The sequence below is a fragment of the Octopus bimaculoides genome, chromosome 6 (genome assembly GCF_001194135.2).
Source record: "Octopus bimaculoides isolate UCB-OBI-ISO-001 chromosome 6, ASM119413v2, whole genome shotgun sequence".
Classification (NCBI taxonomy): Eukaryota; Metazoa; Mollusca; class Cephalopoda; order Octopoda; family Octopodidae; genus Octopus; species Octopus bimaculoides.
Window position 1 is genome coordinate 89,983,556 of NC_068986.1, and position 18,365 is coordinate 90,001,920.

The 18,365-nt window shown below is 34.4% G+C and overlaps 1 protein-coding gene across 33 annotated transcripts in view; it reads right to left on the reverse strand.

Moving 5' to 3' along the window:
* Positions 1 to 1,793: 1,793 nt before the first annotated feature.
* The window catches only part of LOC106869810 (cytoplasmic dynein 1 intermediate chain 2), an 85,864-nt gene continuing 69,292 nt past the window's right edge, over positions 1,794 to 18,365 (reverse strand). For 19 of the 33 annotated variants that reach the window (XM_052968934.1, XM_014915679.2, XM_014915678.2 and 16 more), the window contains 11 exons: positions 16,166 to 16,330; positions 13,383 to 13,542; positions 12,877 to 12,976; positions 11,472 to 11,597; positions 10,898 to 11,044; positions 8,935 to 9,048; positions 7,723 to 7,856; positions 6,165 to 6,309; positions 4,719 to 4,859; positions 4,134 to 4,259; positions 1,794 to 3,427 (listed from right to left, as the gene is read on the reverse strand). In XM_052968934.1, coding sequence (XP_052824894.1) covers positions 3,299 to 3,427; positions 4,134 to 4,259; positions 4,719 to 4,859; positions 6,165 to 6,309; positions 7,723 to 7,856; positions 8,935 to 9,048; positions 10,898 to 11,044; positions 11,472 to 11,597; positions 12,877 to 12,976; positions 13,383 to 13,542; positions 16,166 to 16,330 — 1,487 coding nt within the window. In that variant the 3' untranslated portion in view covers positions 1,794 to 3,298. The remainder of the gene's footprint in view (positions 3,428 to 4,133; positions 4,260 to 4,718; positions 4,860 to 6,164; positions 6,310 to 7,722; positions 7,857 to 8,934; positions 9,049 to 10,897; positions 11,045 to 11,471; positions 11,598 to 12,876; positions 12,977 to 13,382; positions 13,543 to 16,165; positions 16,331 to 18,365) is intronic. The other 14 variants (XM_052968940.1, XM_052968939.1, XM_052968937.1 and 11 more) reach the window with 1 other exon arrangement.

The following is an 18,365-nucleotide window of genomic DNA, read 5'->3' on the forward strand; positions in this document are numbered from 1 at the left end:
TGTTAGGGTGTGGCACTTTTTCACGCAGCTATCCTCCTCCATTCTCACATGTCCATACCAGCGCAATCGTCTCTCTTGCACGCCACAACTGATGCTTCTAATGTTCAGCTTTTCTCTCAAGATACTTACACTCTGACGGGTATTCACATTGACATTACACATCCAACGGAGCATACTGGCTTCATTCCTTGCGAGCTTACGTATGTCCTCAGCAGTTACAGGTCATGCTTCACCACTTCATCCTAGGTCTACCTCTTCCACAACTTCCCTCTACTGCTAGGGTGTGACACTTTACCACACAGCTGTGGAAAAAAACAGATTTGATCCAGTAGAAAAAAAGTTTACATTAAAATTTGGAGCAACGTTATAGGAGAGTAACGCTACCAATCAAGTTTAGATCTAAATAGCTTTTTTATTTTTAAAGCAAAACATTTATCTTAGCTTCAATGATAGATGAAAGCATGAAGAATTTCATTGTTTTATTCCCATGCAACAAAAATTTATCAAAAAAAGTTGTGAGGTAAAATATGAAAAAAATATAAGCAAGGTAAAAAATTATATCTAAGTATAATTAACTTTTTTTATTTTAAAAACAAACTATATTTTAATTAAGCTTAAATGATAGAGTTTGATTTGAGGAATTACATGGTATTATTCTCATGCAATGGAGTTTTAATAGAAAAAAGTTATGAGTGTTTGTTTCTCAAATTTGAGGGTGATTATATAGTTCTATAAGGGGACTTTTATATATGTCACTGGTGTCATTGAGGTAAGGAAAAACTTATCACAGACATTGCTAATTGACACATTTGACATTATTAATTAGCATAATAGCATAGCCTGGAAAAAAAATACAGATTACTTGGAAAAATGCAAGCAAGAGAAATATTCTTAAGATAATAAACCTGGAAAATTACAGGACAAGCTATTACACTTAAAAAAATTCAGGACAAGTTATTACATCTGGTAAAGTACAGAACAAGAACATTTTTACTTAAAATATTGCAGCTAAGGATAAAATTTGAATATTAAAAATTATTTGATATTAATTTACAAAGTAACATTATAATTAAAAAATGTACTATCATTTTGTTAAAATATTGACACACTAGAATACTTAAAAAATGAAAGCCAGAAGTACCAATATAGCTAAAGTTTTATGCAAAGTAGAATAGTATATATGGTAGGCAAATTCATTATGTAATAAAAGGCATTGGGTCAAGACTAAAAATGTGAAACTTAATAATTCAAGCAAATTTTACTGTGAATTTGTTGTTATAGGCAGATTTCACTGTAATATATAACTAATTTTTGTATTCTATTTATTGTACTATTTTTTTCTATAACTTAATAATTAGAAATTTGGAAGTAATTAAAAAAAAAAAATGAATTTTTTTTTCAAATTCAAAAAATATTTTTGAATTATTTTTTATTTTTAATAGAAGTAATAACTTGTAATAAAATTTTTAGTTTTAATAGAAGCTAATATTTTCTAAATCTGAATATTTTATTTGAAATTTTATCCTTTGCTGCAATATTTTAGGTAAAAATGTTCTTGCTCTGTACTTTAGCAGATGTAATAAGTTGTCCTGTAATTTTCCAGGTTTATAATCTTAAGAATATTATTTCTCTTGCTCGCATTTTTCCATCTAATTACTGATGTGTTACATATTCATATAAAACCCAAACCCCATATGTGTAAACTGATCACCATGAACCCAGTGTAGTTTGGAAAGAAAAAAAGAGGCAAAAACAAGGTGTTGATAATGAGAGAGAAAGAGACAAGACAAATGTAAGCAAATAAATTTATTCTGGTATTACAGAGAAACAAAATGCTTGGCATGGAGTGGTCGTTACAGAATATTACATGTTCCAGTGGTAAGTAGTAACAGTAGTTGACACAAGAAATGTCTCAACCTACTGTAACACATCAAGGAATTATTACCCAAGAGGAATTGAACAACGGAAGCAAAATTATCCCCAAATAATAATAATATTAGCAGTGAAATAACTACCAAATGATATATTTACTGTCCAGTTAATTAATGAAATGAACCCCAAAACTAAATTTCAAATAAACACCTATGGTAACTAAAAGTGTGACCATAGTCAATATTAATGAATCAATCCATACAACTTTATTGACTAGTGAAGACATGTATTGTAATTTCTTTTTAAACTTATTTCTGCAGATAGATCTTAACTTTATTAGGTAGCTTAATGCAAATGAAGCATATAGCATTGCATTATGTAACTAGCTTGTGTGTGTGTGTGTGTTTGTTGAGGATGGTTATTGTAAATGTTAAAAACACCTTTATATTCACTCTTTGTCCTCTGCAGGCACAGGTTATATTATATCACAAAATAACACAAGTGAATAACTGTATTTTAATGATTACAGTTACTATGACAATGATGCAAAATTGTTTTATCCCCAAGTCAGAACAATCTCATTAAGTTTCAGGCTATTATTGTAAAGTGTTTGGTTTTGAAAGAGGACAAATAACTGCAATAACTAATAATACATTGTAATACTAATGCTGCTGCTAATAATAATAATAATGATAACACAGTATTTATCAAGCAGAAAGTGTAAGATACAAAGTTGGAGATTATAAAGTAGAAAAAATATACATGTCTCATCTTTCACTTTGACTTTAGTTTCAACTTTATCAAACATTTTTTGATTCAAGGCAAACATTATTTGTATTGTGGAAATATTTATTATCTAAGAGAAGGGGGAAAAAAAAAACAATGAAATTAACTGTAAATAGCATTCATTTCAGACATTGCTATTTACTGCAACTTGCAACAGAAATAACAGCCTAAGTTTATAACAGAACTTTTACATTCTGTTAAATAAAAATAATTTTCTAGTTCTTATTGAAAAGGAAAAAGAAATGGCTATATGACAGGCATGTTGGGAACAAAGATAATATGTATTTATATAATGATAATATCACATGCATTTCTTAAGTCCTTCTCCCCAACAATCTAAATACATAAATTAGACCGTTATTAAAAAAAAAAAAAATAACAGAGAGTCTCTCTCTCTTTGTGTTATTCCTTTGTGAAAAGTAAGATGAACAAAAAATGCCAGCAGAATAAATGTAATTTATCTGATAAGAAAATACGAGGCTAACTTAAATCAAGGCAGTTATTCACCCAACCAAGGTCACCATTCAACAACACAACCATCTCTATCTTTGTCTCTTCTTCCACTGATGTGCATCCTTGGGAGCTGTGGACTGCTGTTTATGTTCATGTAGCTGTGAGGGAAGGAGGGGGGCTTACAAAATTACCGCAGTGGCACTGTCATTGACCCCATAAACGAAGAATCTTCTTCTCGTTCAGCAGCATGGCTCTTCAGTTCTTGCAACGTCTGTCGGAAACATGACCATTCATCGTTCTTTGGATTGGCAATATGCTAGAGAAGAAAGAGAGAAATTCACATGAACAAAGCATTTGACAAACACAAGCACTGTACACACACACACAGCCTTATAACACACTCTTTTACTTGTTTCAGTCATTTGACTGTGGCCATGCTGGAGCACCGCCATTAGTCGAGCAAATCGACCCCAGGACTTATTCTTTGTAAGCCGAGTACTTATTCTATCGGTCTCTTTTGCCGAACTGCTAAGTTACGAGGACGTAAACACACCAGCATCGGTTGTCAAGCGATGTTGGGGGGACAAACAGACACACACACACACACACACACATATATATATATATATACGATGGGTTTCTTTCATTTTCCGTCTACCAAATCCACTCACAAGGCTTTGGTCAGCCCGAGGCTATAGTAGAAGACACTTGCCCAAGGTGCCACGCAGTGGGACTGAACCCGGAACCATGTGGTTCGTAAACAAGCTACTTACCACACAGCCACTCCTACGCCTCACAATTTTATTTTCATTTGTCAACTACACAACTTCATGTCTTACATGACTAACAATCTCTCCAGGTGACACCATACAGGATGTGTTCACAGTTTCTTTGAATGATTGTTAGTCAGGTGTGGAATAATACAATGCCTACATAAATAGTCATATTGATGTGCAGGGGTTGAAAAAGAGAAGAAAAAAAGGTTTAAGAATAAAAAAAAGAAAGCAAAGTAAATCACCAACCTCGCCCACATCATAAACATTAATACGTCCATTGTCATCACCAGCTGCAATATGATGTCCACTTTGGTGCCATCTACACCGATTTAGAGCAACATTATTATCAGAAACAGCTGTAGCAGTTGGGACCTGTAATACACAGAATATAATAACTTTTAGATAAAGGTAGAAGCTTCGAATATTTTCATGAATCTTAGGTCTTGTTATAGCAACATTGGGTGATTAAACCCTTGCATGTACGAAGGGGTGCTGCAAAGTTCCTAGTTTGGGGTAAAAGAAAATACAGGAGGATCAATAATTATGATTTTATTCAACATATTCCCCTCTCAGATTCACTCTTATTGCAGCAGTCCTTCTGTTTTTCTAAGCCCTGTAAAAGAACTAGGAAGATTGGGCCTCCAACAAGGCCTTTTGTGATACCCTTAAAAGCAGGAACATTTTCAGCGCCCCTTCATATATGTACATAACCATATATGTAGGTGTGTATGTATACACAGAAACACATACATACATACACTAAATCTATTTCTTTGTTTCATCATGCAAAACGTAACAGACTTAAAAGGCAAGCTTTATAGCTTTAATTACCTCGGTTTCGTTATTAAGGTGCCACAAATCCAGTCGACCCATTCCATCAACACTTGCAAACATGGCTGGGTGTATGGGAGACCACTGTACATCATAGACGTAGTCACTGTTGTCTTCAAATGAATGGATGTATTTTGAATCCTGCAAGAAATGAAAAGAACCAATTGATAACACAAATAACCCAGCTTAGATACAATCAGTGTTAAGACTTCATTTAATAATGGAAGACTGAAATGAGAAGGATACTAAAGAATAAAAAGATATTAAACATAGTCAGTACACAGACTGAAGTATTGGTGACACACATACACAAGCTATCATTACAACTGTACTGTATTCAGATCGTGCACATTTAACTTTCACTAGATACCAACCTAGCTGTAAATAGGTACCATTAGTAAGTAAAGTTCACTAATCTAAGAAGTAGTAGGGTATACAGCATATCAAACAACTGTTGAAGCTTTCGAGTTCAAATCTCTGTTGAGTACAACTTGGACGAAATGGATTCTACTGTTGAGTCATACACTACATAAAAACATAATTTTAAGAGGTACAGCAACAACACAGTGGTTTAGAAAACGTTATCATCGTCATCATTTTAGTTCTACTTTCCATACTAGCATTACTTGATGAAATGATGACAATACTGAACCAGAGAAAAAAGAAGACTTAAAGCATTACACATCCTAGTTTATTTAGAATAGGGAAATGAAATGTAGCATGCAATCCCCTTCCCCACCCATACTTCTACTGTAACTTCCAGAGGCTCTTTCTCTCACCTGTTCTCACCCTGCCTCATTTTCTCTCATTGCCACCCACCAATAGCTTCTCCACCCCCTTCTTCATCCTTCCCCCCTCAGGACTATTTCCATGAACCCCACCCCTCTCCTTTCTTCAAGGAATCTCAAGATTCTTCATTCAGATCTACTGCTCTTCCCCAGCCCTCTTTTCTTTACACCTTCTGTTCATACACACCCTTATAAGGTAGGATTGCTCTAGATCCTCCCCTACACAACCCACCTTATCACCTTTCCATCACACTTCTCAATAATCCGTCACTAATCCCTTTCTTTTCCCCTATTCTCTTTTATATCCCCAGCCACTTTCCATTATCACCCTTTGCAACTATAAATCTATTACCTACCTACAATCATCACATACTATTTTTCTATTCTCACTCAGTTACAGGGGCCAATTCGAGCCCTTGGCCTTGCAAATTACAAGGCACTCTTCACTACTACATGTGCCATGAGCAAAGCACCCAGTGTACTCTCTACATTAGCTGGCATTAAGGAAGGTCATCCAGCCATAGGAACTATGCCAAAATAGACACTGAAGCATGATGCAGTCTTCTAACTCATCAGATGTTATCAAACCATCCAACCCATGGCAGCATGGAGGACAAGCATTAAATGATGATGATGATGATGAAAATGATGGACTTACTCGATTACTCCACAGCTTAATGGTCCAGTCAAAAGATGATGTCAGGAAGTATGGAGAGAAATCTATCTGACCAGGTACATTGTGGCAATCAATACCAGTCACAGGGCCTTGGTGACCCTCAAAGGACTCAGTTATACCAGCTTTACTGAAATAAATAATACACAGATTATATAGCACACAGGTTTTGTACAAACTTCAATCTATCAGTTTAGGTTAAAGTTATATTAACTAAAAACAAGCTAAGATTTGCCAATACTTATATATGTCAGTTTTAACTTGTAGGCATGACACCAAGGTACTGGAATGTCTTTATAGTTGATCTTTAGTAGTGGTGTTACAATGACATATAAATCAATCAAGGATTTATTGAAGAAGGATAGACTTTATTTCATTTGTTCACTCCCTCTTTATTCAAGTCCTTCTACAATAATAACATCAATAATAATTGCTTCTAATTTAGGTACAAGGTCAATATATCAGAGGAGGGAATTACTTGAAATCATCAACCCCAGTGCTTAACTGGTACTTTATTGACCAAAGAAGGATAAAAAATAAAATTGACCTGAACAGGATCTTAACCCAGATCATGAAAGAAATACTACAAAGTATTTTGTCCAATGGTCTAATGATTCTGCTAATCCATCACCTTTAATAATAATGACAATAATGATGAGAATCAGATGCTTTGACAGTGGCAGAGAATAACAGAAACTTTCCTTAACATACAAAACACTTCTAGCTCCTTCACTGAAACTGAAACAAGAGACAGAAAGAGATCTCAACTGATCCACCACATTGCATTTGACCGTGTGAGAAGCCTGCTGTTCAGAACAGAAGCTGACATGACCTCGGGAGCCACAACCTACACATCAATGCATGCAATACACCACTTGAGGAACTTGGTAATGCTGTAGACATAATTTGCTGATATTATGACTGATCACTCAGTATTTCAACTACCTCTGGAATAAAAAAAGTCCCTTACTTCTAAAACAGTTAAGGGTTGGTGGCAAGAAGAGCATCTAGTTTAAAATCCTGCTTCCAATAATTCTCTGCCCTGTCTATCACAGCATAGAAAAATAAACATTAAATAAATGAGTGTTCTTTACTTTTCTTTGATTTTTCCGTCCTGTATAGTATATGTGGTACAGGCATTCTATACAGGGATTTAAAAATTTTAACTGGATTAATAAAGATGAAATAAATCTACTTTAGCAGTGTATTAATTTGTTTCTGTTAGATATAGTTTCAATCTTTACTTCTCATTATTTTATATGATAAGTATATTATGTAGCCTGTATCTAGAAATCCAGACATCCTCTGGTACCTGAGCCTACTGGATAAGTGGTTTTGTGTGTGCATTATTTTCCAACAAAACTAAATTGGTTTTCATAAACTGAACTGCATGTAAATTATTGTTTAATTTAAGCACTGCTAAAGTTTCACTGATAGTATTAACAGAAATGGGTTATGAATACAAATCAGACAAACTGTTCCATTGAGTAGATAGATTATAGTTAATTTTGAAACAGCTCAGAAAAAAATAATATTTACAAACCTGCCATGCCGAGATGCTGTGTAAACTGTGCAGTCTTCACTACCAACAACAAAGTTGTTAACATCTCCAGCTAAGAAGGAGAAACAAGTCACAGCAACTGCTTTGCTTTGACGATGTTGAAGTTCCATGCTGTCCTACAATATAAGACAAAACAGAAATTGTTCTTAGAATACAGGCATCTATTCAATGACAAATTGCTTTAAATATTTTATGTTAATGTTGTTTACCCCTTCATTATCTAGATCTATGGTCAAAAACTGTCCAATCATAATCATCCTGCCTTTTTAAGCCCTATCTTGGACTATATTATCCCACATGTCCTTCCTTGTTAAAGACAGTAGGTTGGGATTTAAGGGAGATATGGTTGCTATTTCAAATAGGTCAAACAATTGCCTGTGTTAGATGGCCCTTAAGCAACTTACAAGCTTAACTATCTTCATAAGATCTCAGTTCCTCCAAAGAGTAATCATCATTGCTGCCATTATTAGCATAATCAGGTCAAGCTTTCTCAGATATGCATGATTCTGATCATTCATTCATCTCTACCTTCCATGCTGTCTGATATTTCTTCTCAATGGCATCCAAAATCATCTGTTAATTGATAGGCATATGTCTTCACAGCACAGCTAATCTGATTACAACTACAAGTTTATAAGTAATATTCACATAGTTATGATCTACTAATATTTCCAGAAGACAAGGAGGGACTTGAACTCAGTTCAGTTTGTGAAATATCTCCAACTATTTACCATTCAGCCACCGTCATATTATGTAATTACACCAGGGAATCACTGGTACTTCAGAGTACGTTACCAATCAACTGGAATAAACATAGTCAACTACAACGATCTCCTCCTCTAGTCCCTTCTACACTAAATATGACTTTCCAATTGGCTAATTAATCATAGACTAGAAGTAGAGGTATCCATAGGATGTTTATAATGGAGCAACATAACAAGAAGATTAACTAATACCTCCTTCCTTTCAATGTCCATTGCATTCTTCCAACAGGAAAAATTTACCAAATGAAATGTTAGGGAAATTGGAGAATGGAATGGAGTAAATTAACATAATTTATAGCCAAGAATGTGAATTAACAAAGCTAGAGAAAATTAACATAATTTAGAGTCAGGCAAGTGACACATGACAATCCAAAGATCCAAACTCTGTGTCTCAATGGCAATACAATAAGAAAAATAATAAACTTCTTACTTGAGGTTGTGATAACATGTCCAAACTCCAGCAACAGATCTTGCCATCGGTTGACACACTGATTAGATTGTGAGCATTCTGGGTTCCAACTACTTTGATGCAGTAGACAGGATGCTGTCAAACAAATAAATAAATAAAGTGAACAAATGGCAGAAATGTGAAACATGCTTAAGCTCTCTCTATGACATTTATCATCATCGTCATCATCATCGTTTAACGTCCACTTTCCATGCTGGCATGGGTTGGACGATTTGACAGAGGGCTGGCAAGCCAGATGGCTGCACCAGGATCCAATCTGATCTGGCAAAGTTTCTACAGCTGGATGCCCTTCCTAACGCCAATCTCTCTGAGAGTGTAGCGGGTGTTTTTTACATGCCAACCGGCACAAACTAATAACAGGTGTGTGTGTGTGTCCATATGTGCATGTGTGTGCATATGTGCATGAGTGTGTTTATCATCTACGTCTGCAATCTCTGGCACAGATTAAGCAGGTTATGTCAGTTCAAATCAGTTCTCATTCAGGGCTATTGCTCTCCTAAGCAGTTCAGAGAGCTCCATTTTGATTGCATATTTAACTTTGTGGCTTGGTTTCTACAGCTTGAAAAGACTTCTTATCATCAACTACTTTACTAAGTGTACTGGGTACATTTTCTCATGGTACTGGCACTAATGAGGTTGCTTTATACCTCTGTACTGGTGTATTTGGTCTCAGTGAGGCTGCCTTGTACATACATGATGCCAGTACTAGAAGGGTTGCTCTGTACTGCATACTAGTAATCCGTAGTGCCAGCATTAGTAGGGTTGCCATATAACTCATAAGATTAAAGTGTCCTCATTGCCCTATGATGTGTCTGGTTGCTCAAGGTAAATGTAAAATGACAAAGTAGGAAAAGAAAAACACACAAACAATATAAAATCCCATAAAAATGTTCTGGTTGAAAATATAGCACTGTTCACATCCAAACCAGAATATCTAAATCTACATTAGATATACTAACAGTGAATCTGCACATATGTGCATACATTTGCCTGTGTTGTGTCAGCATCTTTGCACCACATATGACTGCACATGTATGAGTGTAAGCCTACTTTTGGGTGGAATAAATACACCTTGAGTGAGATCTAGCATAGGCTTGGGCAGACCTAAGTTTTGTGAGTGAAATGGAGTAGATGGAAAATATGCAAAAGCTCTTTTGATGGATTGTAGCTGTAACTGAAAAAAACCAAACCTTTTCAAGCTATCATACTGATTCTGCTTGCATCTTATATTCAAGGTAAACATGTCTGTGGAATACTCAACCATTTTCACTCGAATGAGTAGGTAGTAGTATTGATTAAACAGCTGGAATACTTATTGACACAGTCACAAGGTTCATTTATTTTTCACATATCAAAGCAAAGTAATTAAAAGTAGTAGTATCACCTTCCTCTAACTGGAGTATACACTCTGACACATCTTCATCATTAACTTCTCTTTTTTCCAACAAGAATAACCATGTATCCCCACTACAGCAAGACATCTATTCTTGACTCTTTATCATGCTTTAACCCCTGATCACCAAGCATAAAGGCACTGCCCTCAGTGCTACACCCCACTTAGCAAAGGAATCTTGTCATGTAAGTTATTTGGTGACCTCACTGATGCTAGTGCCATGTAAAAAGCACCAAGTACACTCTGCAAAGTAGTTGACATTAGCAAGGGCACCCAAACACAGAAACCATGTCAAAACAAATACAAGAATTCAATACAGTCACCAGCTCCTGTTGAGCTGTCCAACCCATGCCAGATTGGAAATCAGACATTAAATGGTGATAATGAGTAATGAGAGGTAAACAATGAAGACTAAACAAGACAATATGGTGGAGTAAGAGATAATATTTGAAGGAAATTAGTGCAGTGTTACTTGAAGGAAATTAGTGCAGTGTTACTTGAAGGAAATTAGTGCAGTGTTACTGTACTTACCGTGTGAGCAGCTGCAGTGAGTGGAGTACGTTGGACAGGAGTTCGTTTATTGACTCTGTTGTCCCACAGAACAATTTGGCCAGAATAGGTGCCGCCAACTACCAAATTTGGGTGGAAATTGGCAAAACAGCTTGACATCACAGCAGACTAGAGTAAAGTGGGTATAAAAAAAGAAAGAACAAACAATGATTAACAAATATTACATATACAAACATACAAATGTAAAATGACAGTTCTAAAAGATATGTAAATTATATTCAACAAAGTTTCAACATGCACTTTATGTAGACTAACTTTTACAGACACAATAGTAAATATTTAAACTTCAGTGCATGTTCCATCTGGCATGGGAACTACAAAAGAGGCCACAATTAAGATTTGAGTGGAAAACGGATGTTAAACAATGATGATGATGGTTCTGGACAGCTTTTGTCAGTGACTTAATGACACGTGTGACAAATGATTGAAAGAAACTTATTGACTGATCTCATGCAAAACAATTTCACATCTCATTACATATCAACTGTAAGTTTTGATAACTTAAAAATAAGACAGAAAAATGTCTCTGACCTACCTGACAGTGAAATATAAATTCAGGTGTGTCTTTCTTGAACTTGGAGTTCCAGACTAATACCACACCATCTGGATCATGTGGAGATTCTTCGTTGGTATTATAAGAAGCAACTAACAATTCAGGATGCTGAAAAACAAACATGAAATCCATTAGAATAATAATTTGTGGTGTTTCTAATAGTAGAGAGAGAGTTTAAAGAGTTATGCCATAGTTCTTGCCAAAACTAACATTATATGTTAAATATAAAGTAAATATGAATCAAATACAAATTGTCTTAATTATAATACAGCTTAATCTGTAAAACGGTTCACTCCCTGACGTTTCTAGGGGATATTACAAGGACACATATTCCAGGTGTATGAAGAAATACTATTTTAAAAATGATATATAGTTTCATTTATTATACATTTTTAAGATTACTGAAGGGGTTTATCTGGTAATGAAATTGGTCCAGTTAAATATGATCACAAAATAGATAGGTGTTAAGAAGAGTTATGTAATTATAACTGGGTTTAAATCTTTGAAGAATATTCAAAATTTGACCAACTGAAGCCATACTGTGTACAAGGTATCTCGCCTCCAGTGCTGATGGTACGATGGAACCAACTATGTTCATTTAAAAGTGAATAGTGAGCGAGGCTACAGTGAGCAAAGTTACCTCTCTAGTACTAGTGCCATGTAAAATGTACACAATAAAGTGATTGCCAAACAAACAGGAAAAGTTTAGGGTTGTGAGGTCCCTTTAATTCTGCCTTGCTGAGGTTCCATGAGAAAATGCACCTTGTAAAGGTGTATATTCTCTCTGTATAGGGATTAGCCAAAGGAAGGGAATCTAACCATAGAAACCAAGATACATGGCATGTACAAGCACTAGTCTTTAGAAGCAGTAGCTCCCAATAAGAAAATTTACTTGGACTATGATAATTCATCCAACCTATGTAGCATGGAAAGTAGGAGTTGGCAGCAATGATATTTTGTATGATGAAAAATTAGACAAAAGGGAAAAAAATAGAAGCCATCATCATCATCAACATTTAATGTTCGTTTTCCATGCTGGCATGGGTTGGATGGCTTGACAGGAACTAGTAAGGTCAGGGGCTGCACCAGGTTCAATTTCTATGGCTGGATGCCCATCCTAATGCCAACAACTTTAGAGAGTGTACTGGGTACTTTTTACATCCACACCAATACTTTTTATGTAGCACCTTGGTCTTAGGGCCTCAGGCACCTTGGTAAGTATTGCTTTTTAAGATTTTAAAAATTGAAAATTTTATCATTTGAGAAATTTGTCATGAAAAGAGACAGCAAGGAGATGATTGAAGAGAAAACAATAATAAAAAACAAGGTAAAATAATATTAAGTATATAATAAGTCTCACTGAAATTTCAAATTAGAAAGAACAAACCTGAGTTGACCAATCCAAACTAGTAATGGTTCGATGCTTTGACCATCTTTCATCAAAGAAATACCTGTTTAATTTCAGACGATCTCCAGCAAACTGGTCACTGAAAGAAGATTAGATATAAAGAGTCAACCCACCAAAAATAATGGAACGTGATGAGGATGGTAGTAAAGCATCTCAAAATCTTTCATATGAAAAATATATAAATTGTAATTGACTCAGGGAAATACTCAGCAACAATTAATAGAAACGAAAATTTCTTGGATATAAAACTAATGTATATTTTCAGAAATAACACAATCTTTAGATTTCTGCATTATATTTAGTTTTCTTTCTTGTTACTTCCTTCAATAATTTATATAAAAATAAAACTGAAACTACACTGTATCATGCTATAATGAAAAAAACACTTTGGAAAATAGGTTTAAATTTATAAGATTGTTTCGAGCAACTTCACATGTACTGAAGGGTTTTGTCAAGTAGAAATTTATACACAAAATATTACTTACTCATCTTTGCCCTCTTTATCACTACCAACATAGTCAATGTACATATCTGTCTCATTCTCAGCAAGTACACGCTCAACAAGACGAGATGAACGATTGAAGAAATTCTGGAAATCTTCAGAAGACATGATCTGTTTCTTCTCATCGTCACTGAGTTCTTTGACTGAGAGTAATGGTAATAAAACAATGGTAGTAGAGTCATAGTTAAAAACTTGAGTAGATTGTTCAGTTTATGAGGAAAAAAATATAACAAACACAACTATAACAATGATTTCTACCTTCTATGACTAGTTTTCTCATGCTAAGTCACATGGTATTGCAATAAGTTAACATTTAAAGATTGCTACATGACCAGGAGATGAAACAGTGGTGTGTTGCACCTTATAAAAGTACAATACATGCTGAACTTGAGGCTAAAGACTTAACAGAATCCAAAAGTTAATCTAAATGTATGTGTCTAGCAACAAATGAAATCATGACAATTTTACTTTTCTATTCGACCTCACAATTCCTTACTACAATAGCCATCAATAGACAAAATCTCTAATTACAACACAAATATAGAATAAAACACTGATCTTGGGTTACTGTTGATCTTAAAACCTCCTGCTACAACTCCAATGACATCAGCTCCATGGCTAATCCTACAACCTATATAATTCAAAACCCATTGGTCCACACTATTCTCTTTCTCTTATTACTGTTATTTCATACATCACAGACCAGATACAAAATAGCTGTTCAACCTGTCTCTTAACTACTCTCAACTGCATCTTCTGGAAGCACTTCATATCCTTGATAGCTCAAATTATATTCTGATCTCTTAGTCTACGAAAGTCTAGGATGATTAACCCCAGTGCTTGACTGGTACTTCATTGGCTCTGGAAGGATGAAAGGGTAAAGACATCCCAACAGGATTTGAGCCCAAAACATGAAGAGCTAGAATAAATAATGAAGGTATTCTGTCTGAAGTTCTAAGAATTCAGTCAATTCACCAGCATTGATAATAATAATAATAATGATGATAATAATAATAATAATAATAATAATAATACCACCCACCTTTATTTTATTTGTTTACTTTTCTATTTTTTAAATTTTTTCCTTTTTCTCTATCACGTGACTCTGTAAGTGAACAATCTGGTGTGCTTCTTTTAGTGGTCTACCAATGTATACAGTACGTTTCTCTGCCCTAGGTGTCAGGAAGACACATGGCAAGAAATGGAAATAGAATTGAAAGCAGATGCTAATGAAAATGATGATAATAATAACAGCAAATATTCTGCTCAATACCACAGATTTGCTTGTCAGTTGTTTGACCTGAACTAATTGAGCATGTCCCTTCGTGGCTGACAATATGTGCATCATAGCCATGTGTTGAAAGGAATTCTTTGGGGTTTGGATAATTCACCTTTGGAAACTTGTGTTTCATTCAACATCTTTAAACAAACCTTATTCAGGAACTTTTTGAGCGGAATGGGCTACTCGACCTGAAGAAAATTCTAACTGGGCCCCACCTGCGAGGTCATGTGCTGTTTATCTTGATATGAGATCACCATGTCGTGCACAAATGGTTGTGATGCATGTGCTTGGTGTACCCTTATCAGCCGGGTAGTCATGATGGGTATACTGGGCTTTGTATGTTTTACCCCAGTGTCACTTTGATGGTATGCACTGCTCTCTTACTCAATAATAATAATAATTTCAAATTTTGGTACAAGGCCAGAATAATTCTTTCTAAAATAGGCACAAGGCCTAACATTTTAGAGGAAGGAGCTATTCAATAACATATATATTTATTTCATCAACTCTGAATGGATGAAAGGCAAAGTTGACCAGGATGAAATTTGAACTCAAAATGTAAAGATGGAAAAAAATACTGCTAAACATTTCATCTGGAGTGCCAACAATTCTGTCAGCTTGCCACCTTAATAATATAATGGTTTCAAATTTTGGCACAAAGCCAGCAATTTCAGGTTAGCCAATTATATTGACCCTAGTGTTCAACGGGCACTCATTTTATCAACCCCAGTGTTCAACTGGCACTGATTTTATCGATCCCAAAAGGATAAATGGCAAAGTTGACCCTGACAGCATTTGAACTCAGAAAGTAAAGTTGGAACAAATGTCGCTAAGCATTTTGTCTGGGATTGTAAAGATTTTGCCTTAATAATGATAATTTTTAAATCCATTTCTAGCATAGGCACAAAGCTAGAAACTTGGAGTGAGGTGGTTAGTCAATTAAAGAGACCACAATAATTGGCTGGTACTTCATTTATTGACCCTGTAAGGATGAAAGACAAAGTTAACCCCAATGAGATCTGAGATTAGAAAGTAAAGAATTGGAACAAATATCACAAGCCATTTTGTCCAATACCCCAGTGATTCTGCCAGCCCAATACACCTGATGATGATGATGATGATAATTCTTCCTACTATAGGCATAAGGCCTTAAATTTAGTGAGTGGGGGAGGTTAGTCGATTACATCAGTCCCAGTGCTTGACTGGTGCTTATTTTATTAACCCTGAAAGGGTGAAAGGCAAAATCAACCTTGGTGGAATCTTTGGAAACCTGTGTTTCATTCAACATCCTTAAACAACCTTATTCAGGTACTTTTTGAGCTGGGTCCCACCTGCTCAGAATGTAAAGCCAGCATGCTAATGATTCTGCGAGCCCACCTTAATGACGATTATGGTGGAGATGATGATGATGCTGATGATAAAAATGATTGCAGAGAAGATGAAAATGAAGGTAATTCATAATAGTAATGAAATAGTTAACTTACTCCATTTTTCAACTTTTGACTCTTGCTCAATTTCTTGCTGTGTCTTGGCAGGCTGCACCATCTCAACATGTGGCATCTTGTGTTGATGAGCTGGTGTTGTTTCACTGGAAGCTTCCACAGAGTCCGTGTCGTCATCTGTGTGCCCATTATCATCATAAACAAGAACTAAATGGTTAATAATTTTAAAGGCTGTCCCCATACTCTTGAACAAGGGTAAAATTTTAAACAAGTTATTTACTACATTGCATGTATGTGTGTACACACACATACACACACAAGTAGACACACACGCAGACACACAAATACATGTGCACTCATATACATAAATATTAATACATTCTCCAGATAAACATCAAAATGAAAAAAGATTTAAAATGCAATAAAACTGATAAAATGAATTAAACATTTTTTTAAAAATAAATTTACTTTACATTTCTTTGTGGCAGTGAAAAGTATGGGGAAAGAATAAATTTTCAAATTACAAGTATGGGGAAAGAATAAATTTTCAAATTACGTTTCTACCTTAATTCTTTGAGCTTAACTTTACAACCTGCCCTCCTAACCAGACCAATCTACTTGGCTATCATAAGTTACACCTATGTTTATTGAGTGGAGCTCCTACAAATCTGATAACATTATCAGATGTATGTATATATATATATATATATATATATATATAAAACATTAACAAGTTTCCAGTTTTATATTGTATATTGTTTTGAAATACATATTTTCTCCAGAATTATAAGATTTTGAATAAACTTTCTAAAAATGCTTAGGAAATACTCGAGATTAAAAATTATATATATTATTTGAAAAGATATTATTTAAAATCAGATAGCAATTAATATTATTATTTTAAATATTAATGTGTAAATTTAATTAATACAAGTAAGCGCTGACAGAATTAAAATAAATAGCATTTTTACATATGTAATACTTAGTAACATCTTTTAATAGCAGACATCATATCACATTGCTGCATCTACAGGCTATTATTGACTCAAACTGAATAAAATGTGAAGTTTAAATTAGAATTAAGCTTAGGCAGAGTAGAGCTGGCATGCCACAAGGTTATAAAATGCTGGAGAAATGCAAGATAGCACAGAAGCAGTGGAATTGTTTTTTTGTATTTTTTTTTTTAGCAGATCTTGATTTTTAGTAAGAAAGCAATGATATATATATATATATATATATATAAAAAAGAAAATACTGGTCTTCTGTGAATAAACAGAAGTAGTATATAGCAATTATTCAATAGCCTTGGCTAAAGCAGCCCAAGGCCAAAACTAGTTACAGGCCTTTCTCGTTATTTTTGCAGTTTTGTCAAAGGACACACTCTCTCTATATATAAATGAAAGATAAACCCCTGGAAAATATGCACACACACACACACGCACAAATGCACATATATGTGCAGAAATTTAATCATTTGCCTTCTGAAGATGTGAGAGTTTATCTGCTGATTTCCTCATTCAATCATTGTATGAATATGCATCCAAGAAGATATGACTATTACACAAACTGCTACTTCAATTCTCTCATAACACTAAAATTAGTCGGCCATTTTAGAGAGTTACTTCACATTTTAATACGCCATGTCTCTCAGTTGAACTATGATAACAATGCTCACAACTTAATAAATTGAACTAACACAAGACTGACACTAACTGGTATTACCAAACAAACACCACTGAACCACTTCAATAATAACCATATTTACACACAGAAACTCTATAATTAGTATTATATTCTATGCAGTACATTATATCCTATAGCTCCATTCAGAGTATATTTTGATACTGCCATAAAACCACTTTCATGGTTTTCTTGATCTTGTTCACAGATGTTACTCAAAGTTTTCAATATGCAGATGTGGGTAGTATATATTTTCATCATCTATCTTTTAAAAGCCCTTGTTTTGTAATTTGTTATTTTTCTTTTCCCTCTGATTTAGTAAAAACATTTAAAAATAGTTAAGGTAGTTTAAGTTAAAGCAACATGGAAATAGAGATAAAAATGTTCATTCATTTCATTTGATTTCTACAAGATAATCATCGAAGAAATCCTTGTTATTAATACAACTACATATACGTAATACACACTCTTGCACAGTTACATACACATCTACAGTGTTTTATATATATATATATATATATATATATATATATTTATAAAAAAGTAGTTTGAAAATGCCACT